Below are 19,341 nucleotides of genomic sequence, written 5' to 3' on the forward strand. Positions count from 1 at the left end.
CTCAGCCTCCCAAAGGCGCGGGATTACAGGCTGAGCCACCGAGCCCGGCTTAATTTTTTGGTTTATTGTAGAGATGAGGTCTCGCCAAGTTGCCCAGGTGGGTCTCGGACCCGTGGGCTCAGGCAATCCACTCACTTCAGCCTCCCAAAACGCGGGATTACAGGCTGAGCCACCGAGCCCAGCTAGTTTCCAGGTTTTGATACGGTCCTACGTTCACACAGGATATCACCACTAGGGCAAGTTGGGAAACTGTACACAGAACTTTGGGTTCTAATTTCCTGTGAGTCTTTGATTATCTCAAAACAAAAGACTTAAAAAAAACCCCAAAAAACAAAAAACAAGAAGAAGAAATTGCATAAGAAGAATTTCTGGGCCAGGCGTAGTGGTACATGCCTATAATCCCAGCACTTTAGGAAGCCAAAATGGGAGGATGACTTGAGCCCAGGAGTCCAAGACCAGCCTGGGCCACAGAGTGAGACCTTGTATCTAAACAAACAAAATAAAAATAATTTCTAAGTGACAGCGGACATGTGTCTAATCTTTAGTGTATGGATTAAAGGAACGACCTTGTCTGCTGAGACTGACATTTCTAAATTACGCTAGAATGATGCTGGCTGTTGTAGAAGGTGGCTAGTGGCAGTTTTTCCTTACTGGTAAGGCTTAGTGATGTGCCCCGGGGGATAGGCTCTTCCGGTTGCAGAGAAGACCCAGCCAGTCAGAGATGGGCATCCCTGCACTGTTCCCCCGGGGTGGCATTCTTTGTAATTGTCATATAATATCAAAACTAGGAATGTGAACTCGGGACAACCCACAGACCTTACTCGGATTTCACTGTTTTAACTTGCATTCATTCGTGTCTGTGTGTGACCCATAATCTTCAGTGTTGTGCATTAGGATATTACAAACTCTACACTTGCGAAGGGGGTCATCAAAGCCAAATAAAAACAAACAAGCAAAGGGACTTGTGTCTCTGCCCCAAGCATAGCATAGTTAGAGAAAACCCTACAAGTCTTCAAAAAATGAAAAATCAAGTTTTATCAAGACCATCAAAAGCTAGTTTGACAAAGGTGCAGATGCATTTCTGGATCTCAAAGATGGAATCTTCAGACTTAGAAGCTGGATGTTTCTTTTTTTTGACTGTCTTTTCTAGAAGTAAAAAGGACAAAGGTCTGTGATTTCTGGAATCTCTCAGGGCTGTGATATCCTAGTGCCATTTTAACAGTATCTAGGGAATACATTCCCAAAAGGATAAGGGAGAGGAACTTGTTCAAACATGTCCCCAGATGGACAAAGGTGGAGTCGGAAGAGAAGGTTCTGGATGTGGCCTGTAAGAAAACACACGTACATGGCTCCATTGGTGTAGACGGCGTCTCCGCCCTCCACGTACTGCACCGGGGCCGGATACACGTGCTGCACGGGCTGTACCTGAAACGACACCGTATACTTTTGTCATGGCCAGTCATGCTCTTGTTCATTACATGCAGAGCATTCAAGCTGAAAATATCTTCTGTCGCCTTTTGTGAACACGTAGTGCCACATTACAGTGCTCCCCCCGCAGTCAGCGCTTCTAGAAAGCCCCCGGGAGAGACAGTCATGTACAGACGACATGTTCCCAGTGGGCCAAGCAGTTCACAGAGCTGCTGGTGGTCACAACTTTGCTGTGTTTTACGTGTCCTGACTCGTTCTGCTGTGATGCCCCAGAGAGGTGAGGTTGGAGACACCCCTCTGTATATGTGGGGGCAGACCAGGGGGTACTGCAGCCCCGTCCAATGCAGCGAAGGCCAGAGATGGAAGGAGTGTGACATGCCTGGAGAGACAGGACAATGGAAGAACCCAAGTGAACACCTCCCCACCCTTCCCGCGGCAGAAACGTCATTCAGTGCTGGGCAGATGGCCCTGAGGGACTCTGTTGGTGGAAGCCCAGCACCTTGCACGTAGCACTTCAGACTCTCACTGTGAAGACATCTCAGCAATGCCCATGGCAGCCACATCTTGGGCTGAGAAGGTGGAGGGCCATGGTGGTGGGCTTGCTGGGCTTGGTAATGACCCTTCTCTAAGCCTGTCCCTGAAGCTATAGGATGGGGCTGACCAGCACCTCCTAGGACAACTTAGCATGGTATACCTTTGCCCAATGCACAGCCCCCTGGGATAACACGTCCTAGGGGTTGGCATGCTGGGTGGTGTCCCCAGGGGCGGGAGACAAATGTCCGACTCCAGAGGACCGAGTGAAATGCAGAAGTCACCCAGCAGGCCAGTCTGAGTTGCCCAAAGAAGGAACTGGGACAGGCCCAGCTGCCAAAGAGTGGGAGAAGCTTCTAGAATCACACATTGGTCTCTGTCTACCTTCCCTCAGTGGTGTCCCTGGGGAGGAACTTGACAGAGACAGGAGCTAAGACAGAGTCACTGGCCTGAGTCCCTGGATCCCTGCTGGCTTGCCTGGAGACTCTGCTTCCTTCCTGTGACCCCGAAAACCTTCCCAGTTCTCAGGGACACAGTCACTGGACAAAGACCTGTAAACACACTACTATGCAGGACCCCATTGAGGACAGAGGCACATTTTCTAGGGTCTCAAGGTTTCTTTTGGGAGGAGCCAAAACTAGCTTTAGTTCAGGATTCTACAGAGCAGAGTCAGCAAACTCTAGCCCAAGGGCCAAATCTGGCCCCCGTCTATTTTTATAAGTAAAGTTTTATTGGCACACAGTCATGACTCTTGCTTATATATTGTCTATGGCCACTTTTGTGCTATCATGGCAGGGTTGAGTGGTTGTTCCAGAGACCACCTGACCCACAAAGTCAAAAGCATGTACTATTTGGCTTTTTCTAGAAACGGTTTGCTGGCCACTCTCCTAGATCTGCTGACTGTCCCTGAGCTGTTGACCTATGTGGCTATTTGGCTGGTCAGCCATGCTTTCAGACTTGATCCTTAGATAACTTAACTCACAAGAGGCATTTCCTCTGTTGACATTCATCTGAGGGCACAGCACATGCCTGAGGAAGGGTTTGCCTCCCAGAAGGTTCTGTGTGCCTCTGGTCTGGAACTCTTCTTGATCTATCTGCATTTCTACCTCAGCTCTACCCAGAAGGCACTGGGTGCTCACTTGCTCTCCAAATGCTTGCTGAGCAGATCGCCAGCTTTCTTGGTTTGTTGCAAACCTATCTGCAGTAAAAGAATTAAAATAAAAAATTCCACAGCTTCCAGAAGAACCTTCTGGCTAAGAAATGGAGGTGATCCAGTGAAAAGAAATAGCAGAAACAGAAAAGGATGTCCCCTTCAGTGACCGCTGTGGATCGCTAACTGTGCCCTGTGTGGATGGTGCGTGGTGCTATTGTTACCTGCTGTGGCACCTGCTGGACTCTAGGAAGGGAGATAGGCTGCATCTGGGCCCCTTTGGGAGTGGAGCCGGCTGCCTGGACCAGCACCCTCTAAAAGGGAAAGGAGAGAAAGGACAGTTAGACTCGGCAGAGGTCAGGGCTGGTAGCAGACACAGTACCCAAGAGGCTGTTTGTTGGCTCCGGTGTCTCGGCAGGATTGATTGGAGGGGAGGAGGGGAGGCCACGTGGCAGATATGTGCAGGCACACGAATGACACACACATACACAAGAGTGCACACACACTCTTCCCTGTGCACCACACACACGCACACATACATACACACACAGCACATGCGCCTCCACCCGCCCCCAAGCAGCGTTGCCTCCATGGGGTCTGTAGCCTGCAGCAAGGTGACACTGGCCGTCCCTCACACGGAGAGGATTGCAGGGGAGGAGGGGGAACCTCTGGACAGCCGTCTACACCCTGTCCCCGGGACAGCGCTTTGCGGGTCCCCATGGTTCTGCAGGACACACTAGTCTTGTCCCTATTTTATACCAGGCAGAGTGAAGCCCAGAGCGGTCAAGGTACGTCTGAGGCCATGGCACACTTGATTCTGGAGCCAGGTTTCAGGCATCCTGCATCCGGGTCCTCACTCTCAACCCCACTGCCCTCTGGTCGCCTGAGCCGGGTCTGCACAGTGTGGCTTGGCTGCTAGGCTTGGAGGACTGATTAGCCACACAGAGCTATGGAAGGCTGAAAAGTCACTGTACACTCCAGAGTCCAGAGAGGAAGAGGAGCGTCTTGCGTGTTGATTCAGAGCTGGAGCTTTAGAAGTTAGCCACTGCTGTGCTGTGACTTTCTGGCATGGCCCTTGAATGTCACAGGTTGCAGTGACTCTGCCTTATATACCCACTGAAGGGTTATGGGTGAGGACATGCTGTCCCCTAGCGTCCCCGGAGTGCAGCTACAGGGCGAAGAAGGTGCCAGTAAGGACACCAGCCCAAAAGCATTTGGGTTCCAGTCAAGCTGGGCGCTAAGGACCAGGAGAATTCACCAGGCCCCACCCTCCATGAGCTCACTACCAAAGACAAGGAGAATGCAGATGCTACAGACATCAACAAGATCAACGTGTAAACACCACAGGTCCATCCACACAGCAGAATGATATTCAGCCATGAAAAGGAAGGAGGCTCTGACACAGGCCACGACGTGTATGAACCATGAGGACGACACACTCAGCGAGAGAGACCCAGACACAAGGACACATGGTGTGTGACTCCATTTATATGAGATGCTCAGAAAAGGCCGATCCACAGAGACAGGAAGCGGATTCGTGGTTGCCAGGGGCTGGGGGAGGAGATGGGAGTGCCGACTAGTGGGGACAGGGCTTCCTTTTGGGGTGATGGAATGTTCTGGAACGAGATCGTGGTGATGGTTGCACGACTGTGAATGTACTACATGCCATTCAATTGTACACTTGAAAATAAGTTTGTGCTATGTAAATTTACCTCAACTAAATAAATTGTGAGAATATTAAGGGTTCCCATTTTTACACTCTAATGCTGAGATGTCCAACACGGTCACTACTAGCTGTGTGGCCCTTTACGTTAAAGTCAGTGAAACTGAAATACATTGTCAAGTTTGGGTCCTCAGGCGCATGGGCCACTTTTCACGTGCTCAGAAGCCCTGCGTGGCTGGTGGACTCTGTACTACACAGCACAGGGCATACCACGGGAATCCTGCGGGCAAGAATTCCTTCTCCTGGCCAGGAAATGGTCAGGCCTGACCCAGAGCTCACTACGCAGGGAGACAGTGCCTGCGGGCCAGAGCGCTCACAGTGGTCAAGGAAAGGGCTGGCGGGGCCTGGACAGACACAGGACACCCCATGTCGCCTGGAGTGGGGCAGCGAGGAGGCTCAGCCCTGGCCAAGAGTGGCCAGGGAAGGGGGAGCTGGATGCACCTGCAGGAGGGACAGGAGGCCTGCAGGGCCTCAGAGAGGGCCACCATTGATGAAATTTGGGGTGGACGCATGGCCGGACACTGTGACTACCTCAGAGACGGGCAGAGTCCACCCAGGCCAGAGGGAGCCCGAGAGACGGGCTTGGCAGGAACAACACCTCTTAGACAGCTTCAAAAGGACAGGGAAACAAATCAGCAGGCCACACTTGTTGGCAGGGCAACAGCATCTGGTCGCATCCTCTCAGTCCCTCAGTGGGCTTCCAAGCCAGTGTCCCTCTCGCTGCTGTATTTGCCAGAAATAAAAGCTAACGCTGTCCATTCTACATTGAATTCCAAATGGAACACACTGCTTCGCTGTCTGCCTTTTTGACTGAATTGTCTTTTTCCACCTTAATCATTTCTTTTTGCCACGCTCCAAGTTTTTAGATTCCAAATCCAGGGTGGTCACTTGGCCACGGTGGACCTCTGCCCACTGTGCCAGATTCCAGTCTGTTTCATGTGGCCAATGTCACTCCTTTTGAGTTCCTGTCTACTTTATGGCTTACTTCAATCCGTGGTAGAAATCCAGAAGCAGAGAGTGACTTACTGTGAGCATTCTCTCTCTTTCACTGTAAAGAATGTATTCATGCTTTTTAATTAATTAATTTTTTTGAGTTGGAGTCTCTCTGGTGATCCTTCCACCTCCACCTTCCAAGTAGCTGGAATTACAGGCGCGCGCTACCACGTCCGGCTAATTTTTTTGATTTATTATAGAGATGAGGTCTCGCCAAGTTGCCCCGGCGGGTCTCGAATCCGCGGGCTCAGGCAATCCACTCACCTCAGCCTCCCAAGGCGCAGGATTACAGGCTGAGCCACCGAGCCTGGTTAAGAATGTGTTCATTCTAACGCTAGCTTCCATTGTGAACCAAATCCTCAGAATTCTAACTCACTGTTTGGCCTCATTCATGAAGTATTTCTGTGTAAAAGGGCCATGTCCAAGGTGCAAAAAAACTTCCTTTGAAAGATCAGAAGAGACCAATTCAGATTTAGGGGAGTGGTTTCTTTTTCAATTCATATCATTATTTCCTTGGTGGGAATTTTTAGAGTGTCCCTCTCACTGTCTAAAATACAGCTGTGTCTATATTTCTTTTTCTTTTCTTTTTCTTTTTGAGTTGGGGGGGTCTCACTCTGTCCCCCAGGCTGGAGTGCAGTGGCATGATCATGGCTCACTGCAGCCTCAACCTCCTGGGTTCAAATGATCCTTCCACCTTAGCCTCCTGAGTTGCTGGGACTACAGGCACACGCCACCACGCCTGGCTAACATTTTTACATTTTGTAGAGACGGGGGTCTCATTATGATGCCCAGGCTGGTCTTGAACTCCTGAGCTCAAGCAATCCTCTTGCCTCAGCCTCCCAAAGTGTGGGATGACAGGTGTGAGCCACCATACCAGGCCCAGGTGTGACTCAACAGCAGCGGTCTTGGGGCTGAGAATCCCGTTCAGAAACATACAGATTCCTCTCTCTGTGGCTCCAAGCAGTCTTCAGACTCACAGGGAACGCGTCCACACTGGCTGCCCTGTTGCCCGGAGTGCCTGGGCAGCAGGCGGGCATCTGTTACCTGTGGGGACACTGGCACAGGCTGGGCCGCCGCCGACGGACGCAGAGCCACGGATGCCGGCGAATCCGATCCACCCTCGGAATTCTGCATGCTCAGGTCTGAAGAAAGGTGGAGAAAGAGCGGGTGGGCAAGGGTTGCACGCATAATGCCCCAAGAGGCAACTTACAAGGCAGGCAAGCAGAAACCACCTACATGCTTCAGAGTCCCAATGCAGAGACCCTGGTGGCACTGGGTAAGTAACGGGGAGCATGGGTTGTATGACTGTTCCACAGACGAAGAGAGGCGGCAGAGAGCGCTTTTCCAAATATAAAACCCATACAGAGCTCTGCCTCCGCACAGCTGCAAGAATCCTGAACAGAAGGCCGAACAACGGCTTCTCTCTCCAAGTCTCATCAGGGTGAACTGTCTCGAAGGGCTCAATTGTTTACTCATGTATCCTTCAAATCAAAAACTCTTGGTGGGTGACTGCCACGTGGGGAGCTACAAACCCCAAGCCACCACTGGAGAAATCCTAAGGCCAGGTTTCCCCACCGTGGCACCGCTGACATTTGGGGCTGGACACTCCTTTGTTGGGGGCGGCTGTCCCTCCCTGGCCTCCACCCACTGCATGCTAGACGCACCTCCCCATGAGTCCTGACGACAACAATGTCCTCAGCTATTGCCCAATGTCCTCTGGGGGACAAAATCACCCAGCAGTTGAGAACTGCTAGCCTGGAGACAACGAAGGTGATCTGCAGAGGGAACAAAGTCATGGTGCATTTTATCGTGGGCTGGATAAAGTCCTCAGGAATTTTGGCCATACGCAAAAACTGCCTTCTGTTCATAGAGATCTTGGCCCACAGGAAAGCTCCAAAGTATATTTCTTGGCTGTTGGATGCACATATGTATCAAATAGGTGCTTTTAAAACTTTCTATAAAACGACACCGTATCAGAACAAAGAGGCAAATAATACAAATTTATTCTCTGAAAATGCTAACGGTCAAATTGTCATTGCTTTTAAATCAACAATCAGCTACGCTTAAGCATTTGAGGCACAATTAACAATGTAAACTGAAGCAGGCGCACCAGTCCTGACACCAACTCATAAGCACATCATCTCCCAAACGTGGCTTCTCCATGGTTCCTGTCCTGTGGAGTGCAGCGAAGACTGAATTGCAGGTGCACATCACAGTGGCCACGATGTATAGAATGCAATAGACATTTACTAGGATTTTTATGTTTCTCTAGCACCCCAAGAGTTCCCACTTCTTTTTTAAATTTAATCTTTATTTTTATTTATTTATTTTTTAATCAATATTTTTCATTATGATATTGTGGGGTACAGTTAAGGGTTAGGAATACAAATGTGCTTCATTCAGGCACCCTTGTTGATAAGAGGTGTCTCCCCGAGTCCCCACTTCTCAAATAAAATTTTTGAAGTCTCCTTTTTTTAATGTAAAGCAAAATTGATCACAGACTAAACTTATCTGCCTAAGGAGAGCAGAAAGGGTTATGTGTTGGTTTCATTCCATCATTATTGTCAGGGGCTGTTCCCCGATGGCTCCCCGCTTCCCGTCCCAAATGCCTTAGCCAGTGCTTGGGGCACTTTTCTGTCCTGTGAGAGTCTGGCTTGCAGCTCTCACCACTAGATGTCCCCAGAGCCACGTGGTGGCTGGCTGGAGCATTCACTAAAGCTTCATTCAACTGCCATCTCCTACCTTTCTTCTTTCAAAAGATTGTGAATTGCCAAAAGTGTATTTCCTGGGTCTCCAACTTTCTCTCCTTGACACTGACCTTTGGAATTTTTCTGTCGGAAGTTGCCTTTATTGAGCTCTCCTATTTAGTTTTCTCTAAGTGTTTGAATCAGTCATTCTCACACCATACACCGCGCTGTTCCATCTGAAGTCAAGCAGTCTCCGTACTAGGAGTGAAACGTTTGACTAACTCTTTGTAAAAAGACTCCACCAAGGATAAAGTGAGAACGCTGATTTGACTCAGACCCGTTCCTCATTCCACAGGCAGAAATAATTTTGCTCCCAAGTCAAAGTCCTATTTAAATAAGGAGAGCCTGGGAGATAAATGGTGAGACCATGCTGTCCATCATGACCAGAAGGCACCTTCTAGAATGCACATTATTCCATAACACAGGAGTTTTCACACGGATGTGTTCTCCTCACTGAAGACGCTATTGCCCATGTACCGTCCACAGATCAGACTGGTGAGTCTGTGGCATTTTGTTGGGGGCATGCCCCAAGTTACAAATGTTGGCGTGGCAGAAGGCATCAGCCTCATTGTTCTGAAGTGTCACAGGACAGGGTTCTGAATGCTAAGGGGGGAGTCCTGGAAGAGAGAGTCACAGAAGAAGTGGGCCATCATGTCTGCCTACAAAATCCACCCAAACATTTAGCCTACGCCACACAGGCGATGGGGAGATACTAGGGGTCTTGGAGGAAAAAATCCCCCACCAGCTTAGAGCTGAAAACTGAAGTGGAGATTTCAGCTGCTGCTTGCTGTAGGAGAGAGTTTGAATCTAGCCAAGTCAGCTGTCTTAGGGGGAACTCAGCAGAATCCAGAGATTCTACAACATATGATGTTCAGGAACCAAAAAAATAATGGGCTATGAAAAGAAACAGGAAGATATAACCTATATTAAAAAAGAAAGAAAGAAAAGGAGTCAATTACAACCAAACCCAAGATAATCTAGATGATATGGACAGCAGACAAGAACTAAAACAGCTACTAAAAATGTTTGAGAGCTTAAAGAAAGTGGTATACATATGGGAATCTCAACCAAGAAAGAGAAACTATTTAAAAAATAGAATTTTGGAGCTTAAAAATACAATAACTGAAATGAAAACTTCAATGATATGTTTAACAGATGATTAGAGATGGCAGAAGAGTCAGTGAACTTGAAGATAGATAAAAAGAATTTACCAACCTGAAGAACCAGGAGAAAAGAAATAAAGAAACATGAATAGAACAAGCAGTCAAACATGTATGTAACTGGGAGTTCCAGAAGAAAAGGAGAGAATGAAAGGGAAACATATTGAAGAATGGTCAAACACCTCTTAAATTTGGTGAAAGACATCAACTTAGAGATCCAAGAAGCTTGATAAATCTCAAGAGGGATAAACACACACACACACACACACACACACACACACACACACACACACACACACATCCAGTTTAGGTGTGTCATGGTAACACAGCTAAAAGAAATAAAATAATGAGAAAATATTGAAAGCAGTCAGATAAAAACTACATATATATTCAGGAAAACAACAACACAGATGATGACTAACTTCTCATCAGTAATAATGGTGACCAGAAGACAATGGACATCTTTAATGGGTGGGGATGGGGAGGTGGAGGGGTGGCCTGGCAACCCAGAATTCTAAATCCAGCAAAATTATTCTTTAAAAATGAAGATGAAACAAAGATATTTTCAGATAAACAACCTTAAAATGTTGCTGCCTAAACTCTAAGAAATACTAAAGCAAGTTCTTCAGGATGAAAGGAAATAATACCAGATGATAAACTTGAATCTATTAGAAGGAGTAAAGATCACTCAAAATGATAACTATGCAGGTAACTATAAAATATTGTATTTTTGGATCAGGCTCGGTGGCTCAGCCTGTAATCCCAGCACTTTGAGAGGCCAAGGCGAGGTGACTGCCTGAGCCTGCAGGTTTGAGACCAGCCCGGGCAGCTTGGTAAGACCTTGTCTCTACAATAAATCAAAAATTAGCCAAGTGCGGTAGCACACACCTGTAGTTCCGGCTACTTGAAAGGCTGAGGTGGAAGGATCACCGGAGACCAGCAAACCGATGCTGAGGTAGCCATGAGTGTGCCACTGCACTCCAGCCTGGGTGACAGAGTGAGACTCCAACTCAAAAAAATTGTATTTTTTCTTTTATTCACTAAATTTATTCGAAATACGGTGTTTGACAAAAACTTTATTATAACATTCTATTTATAACATATGTAGATGTGGGATTTGTAACATATGTAGATGTGATCTATATGACAGTATAGCATAGAGGTAGGAATAAATTGAATTATACATGTAAGGTTCTTGTATTTGTACTTGAAGTTGCAACATATTAACTCTATGTATATTGTAATAAATTAACAACCCACATTGTAACCTCCAAAGTAATCACTAAAAAAAAAAAAAAAAAGGCAATAGTGACTGGAATGATGGTTCATGCTTGTAATGCTAGCACTTTGGGAGACCAAGGTGGGAGGACTGCTTGAACCCAGGAACTTCAGACAAGCTTAAAGAGACCCCATATCTATACACACACACAATTTTTTTTAATTAGCCAGGTTTTGAGGGTGCAGAGAGCTGTGATCATACTACTGTGCTTCAGCCTGAGATCCTGACTCAGAAAAAAAAGGGTATAGCTAAAAAACACTTAATAGAAGAATCAAATAAAATCCTACTAAACAGATTTTATTATCCCTCAAAAAGACAAGAAATGAAGAACAAAAATAGGTGCAACAAACAGAAAACATGGTAAAATGGTTTTCCTAAATCCAGACATATTAATAATCATACTAAATATTAGACTGAACACTTGAGTAAAAGGGCAGAAATGGTCAGTGTGGATAACAAACAAGATCCCATTATATGGTCCCTAAAAGAAATCTCCTTTAAAAATAAAGGTGTGGCCATGCTTTTGTTAAGCCCTGGCCCAACCATGTGGCTGGACCATGTTTTCCTAAGTTTGGGCTCCCTCCCCTACTTTGGGGAGGTGAATCTCCTCTCTCTCTGATTTACTTTCTAAATAAACTATATTTTCCAATCTAAAATACATTAATTAATTAATTAATTAAGTTGTACATACATTGAAATTAATAGGATGGAAAAAGATAAACCATGCAAACTCTAATCTTAAGCAAGTTGGAGTGGCCATGATAATCAGACGAAAAAGATTTCAAGACAAAGAATATGACAAGGAATATTGCTGGTGATAACATTTCATCATGAAACAATTATCAATTTATCAGGATGGTATAATCATTATAGATGCGTATGCACCTAGTGATACAGCTTTAAAATATATATAAGATGTGAGGTGGAAGGATTGCCTGAGCCCAGCAAATTGGCACTGGAGTGGCCGTGAGCACGCCACTGCACTTCAGAAGCCTGGGCGATGGAGTGAGACTCCAACTCAAAACAAAAACAAAAACAAAAAGTAAGATGAAAATGAACAGAACTAAAGGAAGAAATAGTTATATAATCATAGTTGGAGATGTGAAACATCCTTCATTCAGTAATTTTGATTGAAGAACTAAACCAATCTACAGCAGTAAGAATATAGACTATCTGAATTACACTGTCACCCAAATTGATTTAATTGACATTTTTTCAAATACACACAGAGTATTCACTACTATGGGTCATTTTCTGGGCCATAAGGCAAGTCTCACTACATTTCAAAGGACTGCAATCATACAGAGCATTATGTATTTTGACACAATGGAATAAATTAGAAATCAATAGTAGCTGGGCTTGGTGGCTCAGCCTGTAATCCCAGAGCTTTGGGAGGCTGAGATGAGTGGATAACCTGAGCCCGCAGGTTCGAGACCCACCTGGGCAACTTGGCAAGACCTCATCTCTACAATAAATAAAAAATTAGCCGGGTGTGGTAGTGCATGCCTGTAGTTCCAGCTACTTGGAAGGCTGAAGCGGAAGGATTGCCGGAGCCCAGCAGGTGGAGGCTGCGGTGGCCGGGAGCGGCCACTGCACTCCAGTCTGGGTGACAGAGTGAGACTCCAACTCAATAAATAAATAAATAAATAAATAAATAGTTTTAAAAATGCCAAAAATTTAGAAAATTTAAAATACTCTTCAAAAATAATCCATAAGTCAAATAATAACCCCAGAGGAAACTGGAAAATATTCTTAACCGAACAACAATGTAAAACACCACACATCAAAATGTACGCATGTGCCTAAAGCAATGCTCAGAGAGAGATGGTTACATGCTTACATTAGGAAGGAAGGCTTAAGAATCAATCATTTGAATTTTCAACTATAAAGCTATAAAAATACAAGCAAACTAAACTTAAGTAGAAAGAAGGAAAAATAATAAAGAACAAAATTAATGAAATAAAAAACTCCACAAACAATGGAGAAAATGCACAAAACAAAGATTTTTTTTTTCAAAATTGAAATTTCTTTAACAAAGAAATGAACTACTATGCCATGAAAAGACATAGAGGAAACTTAAACACATATTACTAAGTGAAAGAAGCCAATGTGAAAAGACTACATGCTGTATGATTCCAATTATACAAACTTTTGGAAAAGGCAAAACTATGGAGACAGTAAAAAGATTAGTGATTGCAAGAGGCTAAAGAGGAGAAAAGGATGAGTTGGCAGAGCACAGAGGATTTTTAGGGCCATGAAACTATACTGTATGGTATTGTAATGGTGGATACACAACATTATACATTTCCAGACCCACAGAATGTACAACTCCAAGGGTGAACACTAATGCCAACTATGAACTCTGAGGGATAATGCTGCATTAATGCAGATTTCATCCATTGAACCCAATGTACCACTCTGGTAGGAGACACTGATACTGGGGGAGGTAATACATGTGAGGATGCTGGGGGTAAGTGGAAAATCTCTGTGCCTTTCTGTCAATTTTGCTGTGAGCCTAAAATTGCTCTTAAAAAACTTATGTCTTAAAAAAAAGCTAATTGATGATCCCCTAGAAAGACTGATAAGAAAGGAAAAAAAGAAAACCCCACAAATTACCAACTTCAGGAATGAAATGAAATGAGATATACCATTACAGACCCTACAGAAATCAAAATGATAAGAAACCACTGCAAACAAATTTAGCCAATAAATTCAACAACTTGTATCAAATGAGCATTTTTTGGGATGGGGGAAACACAACACACCAAAACTGACACAAGATGAAATAGAAAATGTGAATGTCATATATTTGACAAAGAAATTAAAGATGTTATTGAAAACCTCCTTACAAAGAAAACTTCAGGCACATATTATTTTACTAGTGAATACTATAAAATACTGAAAAAGGAACTAACATACAAATTCCATCAGAAAATAGAGAAAGGAGATGGGCTCAGTGGCTCAGCCTGTAATCCCACGCTTTGGGAGACTGAGGTGAGTGGATTGCCTGAGCCCGCGGGTTTGAGACCAGCCTGGGCAACTTGACGAGACCTCGTCTCTACAATAAATCAAAAAATTAGCCGGGTGTGGTAGCGCACGCCTGTACTTCCAGCTACTTGGAAGGCTGAGGTGGAAGGATTGCCGGAGCCCAGCAGGTCGAGGCTGCGGTGGCCGGGAGTGGCCACTGCACTCCAGTCTGGGTGACAGAGTGAGACTCCAATTCAAAAAAAAAAAGAAAAAAAGAAAAAAGAAAATAGAGAAAGGAATACTTCATAACTCATTTAATGAGGTCAGTAAACCCTGATACCAAAACTTGGTAAAGATATTACAAGAAAAGTATTTAGATCAATATCTCCCATGAACATGTATGCAAGAATCATTAACAAAATATTAATAAATCAAATCTAGCAATACATAACCAATATAACCTATACTTACATTGTCAATTCATTAGAGCTCCAGCTTATTCTTCCTCAACTGATTTTTGACAAAGATGGCAAGGTAATTCAACGGAGAAGGAAAAGTATTTTAAACAAATAAAGGCAGATCAACAGAATATCCATATTGGGGAAGATGGGAAGAACCTTGACCCCTATCTCACACCATACACAAAAATGATTTCAAGTAAGATCATAGATATAAACATAAAAGCTAAAACTATAAAATTTCTAATACCATAGAGGATTTGGCAAAGGTTTCTTAGGATGCAAAAAGCACTAAGCAAAAAGAAAAACTTGATTTATTAGATTGCATCAAAATGTAAAACCTCTGCTCATTAAAAAACTCAGTTAAGAACATGAATGAAGGGGTCACACTTCATCAATAAGGGTACCTGATGTCAAACCAGGTGACATGGAGACCAAAGTGAGGCCCAAACTTTACCTGTATGGTGACCATTTGTATACCTAACCCTGAACTGTACCCTCATCTTTAAAATAAAATTTTTAAAAAAAATTAAAGAAAAAGAACATGAATAGGTAAGCCACAGTCTGGGAGAAATATTTGCAAAACATGTATCTGATAAGGGGCTTTTATCCACAATACATATATATATTTAAAACTCCTACAATTCAATAATAAGAAAACCAATAGCCTAATAAACCAAATAACCCACTGAAAAAAATGAGCAAAAGATACATGAAAGCCAAAAAGTACACGAAATAGTGTTCAACCTTGTTAGTCAATAGGCAAATGTAAATTCAAACCACAACAAGATATCACTAAACACTAGAATGGATAAAACAAACAAGTCTGACAACATTCAATGTCATGAGCAAAGAGAGTAACTAAACTCTTGCACATTGTTGTGGGAATATAACATGATGCAACCATGCTGGAAAAACATTTGGCAGTTTTCTAGAAAGCTAAGCCTACCCTTTAACCCCAAATTCCTCTTCTAGTTGTATTCAAGAGACATCAAAATGTATTCCTCAAAAAAAAAAAAAACTTGTATATAGGCCAGGTGCAGTGGCTCACACCTGTAATCCCAGTACTCTGGGAGACTGAGGCAGGAGAATTGCTTGAGTCCAGGAGATCGAGACCAGCCTGGACAACATAGTGAGGTGTTATCTATACAAAAAATACAAAAAATAGCCGGGCTCGGTGGCTCAGCCTGTAATCCCATGCCTTCGGGAGGCTGAGGTGAGTGGATTGCCTGAGCCAGCGGATTTGAGACCCGCCTGGGCAGCAAGACCTCATCTCTACAATAAATCAAAAATCAGCTGGGCGTGGTAGCGCATGCCTGTAATTCTGGCTACTCAGAAGGCTGAGGCGGAAGGATCGCCGGAGCCCAGCAGGTCGAGGCTGCGGTGGCCGGGAGTGGCCACTGCACTCCAGTCTGGGTGATGGAGTGAGACTCCAACTCAAAAAAAAAAAAAATACAAAAATTAGCCAAGCATGGTGGTGTACGTCTGTAATCCCAGCTATTTGGGGGGATGAGATGGGAAAATTGCTTGAGTCCAGGAGGTTGAGGCTACAATGATCCAGGAACAACTACTGCACCCCATGGAGTCTGGGCAATAGAGTGAGAGCCTATCTCAAAACACACACACATCTGGGCTCGGTGGCTCAGCCATAATCCCACGTCTTTGGGAGGCTGAGGTGAGTGGATTGCCTGAGCCCGTGGGTTCGAGAACCGCCTGGGCAGGCGAGACCTCATCTCTACAATAAATCAAAAAATCAGACGGGCGTGGTAGCGCGCACCTGTGGTTCCAGCTACCTGGAAGGCTGAGGCAGAAGAATCGCCGGAGCCCAGCAGGTCGAAGCTGTGGTGGACTCCAACTCAAAACACACACACACACACACACGCACACACGCACACACACACACAATAAAAACAAAAACTTGTATATGCATGCATGTTCATAGCCGTTTGATTCACAATTGCCAAAAGGTCAAAATAACCCAAATGTTCCTCATCAGGAGAGAGGATGAAAGATTGTAGATTATGATGATTTAAAGATACATATTGTAATCCTCAGAGCAACCAATACAAAAGAAAAGAAAACAACATAGCTAAAAAGCTAATAGAAGAATTTCTGGATCGCTGAACACGTGGAGGCTCCTGGAGGGTGGTGTGCCTGAAGAGGACATGGAAGCTCTGTGCTCCTTCCCACATGCCTTGGCCTAGGCATCTTTTCATCTGCATCCTTTGCAAGAAACCAACAAACCTATTCAGACTAAACTCCTTGTACCACATGCAGAGAGTGAGGCCTAGCCAACAGCCAATACCAAATGTCAGCCACATTGAAACGCAAGCTAGACCATCCAGCCCTACCTGAGCCACCCAACAACTACAGTGATGCAAGGTGAGACCAGCAAGAGAACCGCCCTGCTGAGCCCACCCCAAACTACTGACTCGTAGAATTGTGAGCAAGTAAGACAATTGTTTAAAGTCACTAAAAAAAAAAAAGCTATTAATAGTAGAGGAATACTACTGGAATACTATTTATTAATATAAAGGAATAAATTATTGATATTCACAACACAAGGATGAATCTCAAAATCCTTACACTGAGTGAGGAAAAGGATATTCTAGGGAGATGGCTATATTCTCTATAGTAGCAGGAGTGGGTTATGTGGAGTACTCATTTGTCAAAATCAGCCAGCCAAGGTTTGTATATTTACTGTATGCAACTTTTAACAACAATAAAACCTCTGTAATAATTTAAGAGTAAGGAGGTGGGCAGGGAATGGGTGGGGCATGCGGGTGGTATGAGACTGGCAAGTGCAGAGGGTGGTGGCTTCATGGGGTTTGATGCACTGTGTGCTTACTTTATAGATGTTTGAAATTTCCATGTTAAAAAGTAAACACACACACACAACCCAGCAGTTAGCTGTAAGCTCAAGAGAACCTGCATGTTTGATCGCAGCTCTCCTCTCTCAGTACGTGTTAGCCCACCATGCCAGCACTTCCAGGTGACAGCAGTAGTTCATGCAGTCCTTCCAGAAGGGGTGACACTGGATCCTGAGTAACTCCTCCACCTGACAGAGGAGGGGCAGCAGAGGAAGGGAGGTGGCAGGACCCTGCGAACACGGGCAGGGACACGGGCATCACTGAGTCACCTGCAACATAATGTCCACGAGGCACAAGGATGTGTGCCATGGAAGGCATTCCTGGTCCCTGGTTTGGGAATCCCTTAACCCAGCACAGTACAGAAGGTATGACCGAGTGGAGGCCGTGCTCTGCCTGGACCTGACCTTGCCATGGGAACTGGGACTCATTCAGTTACGGTCTCCCTCGCTTTCTTATATTCCTTGGTCCTTTCTCCTGTTTTTCTTCCACGGCAAGGACCTGGGCAGGCTCTGACTCCCTTTGCCTGAGTTCCCTTAGGCTGGGTTACAGGAGGTCCAGAACAGTCAACATGAAGGACAGGGAAAGCGAACACGACCTGTCACCCAGGCTGGCCCTGCCTGGCCAACAGGCTGGCCTCAGTTCCCTCATGGCTCAGATACACACTCGGAGTGCTGTTTACAAGCCGAGCACGTTTCATTTGCCATCTGGTCCAAGATCAGGGAGGCACAAAGTACAGCGAGAGAGCACAGAGTCAGCAGTGCAATTTCCCCAGCTTGGCCGGCACCGGCGTTTGGAATCCACGAAACGCGCATCTGACCTTGAACGAATGTTCAAGTGAACGAAAGTGCACTTGACCTTTGGGAGCCGCTGCTGAGTATAACTCGCCAGTGGGAACATCTCCCGAGGTTTCCTGAGCTTCTGGGAGGGGGCAGTGGTGAGATGCAGCCCTGGATTACGGCCGATGAATGGATCTGCCTGGGCACAAAGGGAAGAGGCTGCTGTTTACAGGAAAATACTCCCATCACCTAGTAACCGTGAAGTCAGGGAAGGGACTGCAGAACACGCTGAGGGCAGTGGCTGGGCCCTGTTCCTGGCCAGGCCGCTGACTCACTGCGACCGTAAGCAATCTCTCTTCTATTCCTGTTCCCCTGTGTACAAATGGAGCCATCACCTGCCTTGCCTAGGTCTGATCAATATTTAGGTGACGTTTTGTCATCTTTGGGGGTACTTAGGGAAGAGCAGACAAAGTAGTTTCTATTCCTCCACTCCGATTGGCCTAGGAGCCCTTGCTCTGGGGAGACACGCAGCCTCGTGGGCCATCAGTTCAACCTCTCCCGGCTCTCAGTGGCATCCACACAGCACCAGAGCTCATCTGCCCCAGGGAAGCAATTAATTTCTTCCCTCTGAACAAGAAGGAACAAGCCCAGAATACTCTGGGGAGGACCGGTTGTTTCAGAGCCCGGATTCTGTCCCATGCTTGTCTTAACACTTCCAGAGTTACAACGGTGCCCAGAAAAATCTTGTCCGTTTCCTTCTCAGTCTGAGGGCCAGGTCTAAGGAGAAGCGAAGCATGTTTTGGATTCTGTCTCCACTGTCCCTGCTGGCGAGTGGCTTCTGCCCAACTCCAGGCATGGAGAGGATGCTCATTTGCTTGGGCTATCTCCTTCTTGCCAAAAAGTGGGCTCTTTTACACTCCTGATGGCAACACCACATCCTTTCTTGCACTGGGGCCAGTTCCAGTGCACCCAGCTTGGTTCTCAGTGCCTGGTAGGGTCTCCCTCTGCACCGTGGACATTGTGGCCAGGTCATTCTCTGAGGTAGGGCTGTCCTGGGCACTGCAGGGTGCTGAGCAGCGTCCCATGCCAGGAGCACTCCCCAGTCGTGATAGCCACATAAGTCCCCAGATATCATCCAGTGTCCCCTGGGGGCAGAAGGGCCCGGATGGAGAACCCCTGTTCTAAATAGATGCATCATGTCTGAGAAAGGGGATAGGCGAACCGCCCTGTGTAAAACGAGCCTGCAGGCAGGTGGAAAA

At 45.7% G+C, this 19,341-nt stretch overlaps 1 protein-coding gene across 1 annotated transcript in view; it reads right to left on the reverse strand.

Moving 5' to 3' along the window:
• Nucleotides 1–18,261, reverse strand: part of RFX2 (regulatory factor X2) — a 60,643-nt gene extending 42,382 nt beyond the window's left edge. Inside the window, exons 1-4 of the mRNA XM_008050419.2 lie at nucleotides 18,157–18,261; nucleotides 6,870–6,967; nucleotides 3,334–3,423; nucleotides 1,346–1,425 (exon numbers count right to left, since the gene is read on the reverse strand). Of these exons, the coding sequence (XP_008048610.1) occupies nucleotides 1,346–1,425; nucleotides 3,334–3,423; nucleotides 6,870–6,959 (260 nt within the window). The 5' untranslated portion in view covers nucleotides 6,960–6,967; nucleotides 18,157–18,261. The remainder of the gene's footprint in view (nucleotides 1–1,345; nucleotides 1,426–3,333; nucleotides 3,424–6,869; nucleotides 6,968–18,156) is intronic.
• Nucleotides 18,262–19,341: the final 1,080 nt, after the last annotated feature.

The sequence above is a fragment of the Carlito syrichta genome, unplaced genomic scaffold (assembly GCF_000164805.1).
Source record: "Carlito syrichta isolate Samal-C Ts95f unplaced genomic scaffold, Tarsius_syrichta-2.0.1 Scaffold145391, whole genome shotgun sequence".
Taxonomy (NCBI): Eukaryota; Metazoa; Chordata; class Mammalia; order Primates; family Tarsiidae; genus Carlito; species Carlito syrichta.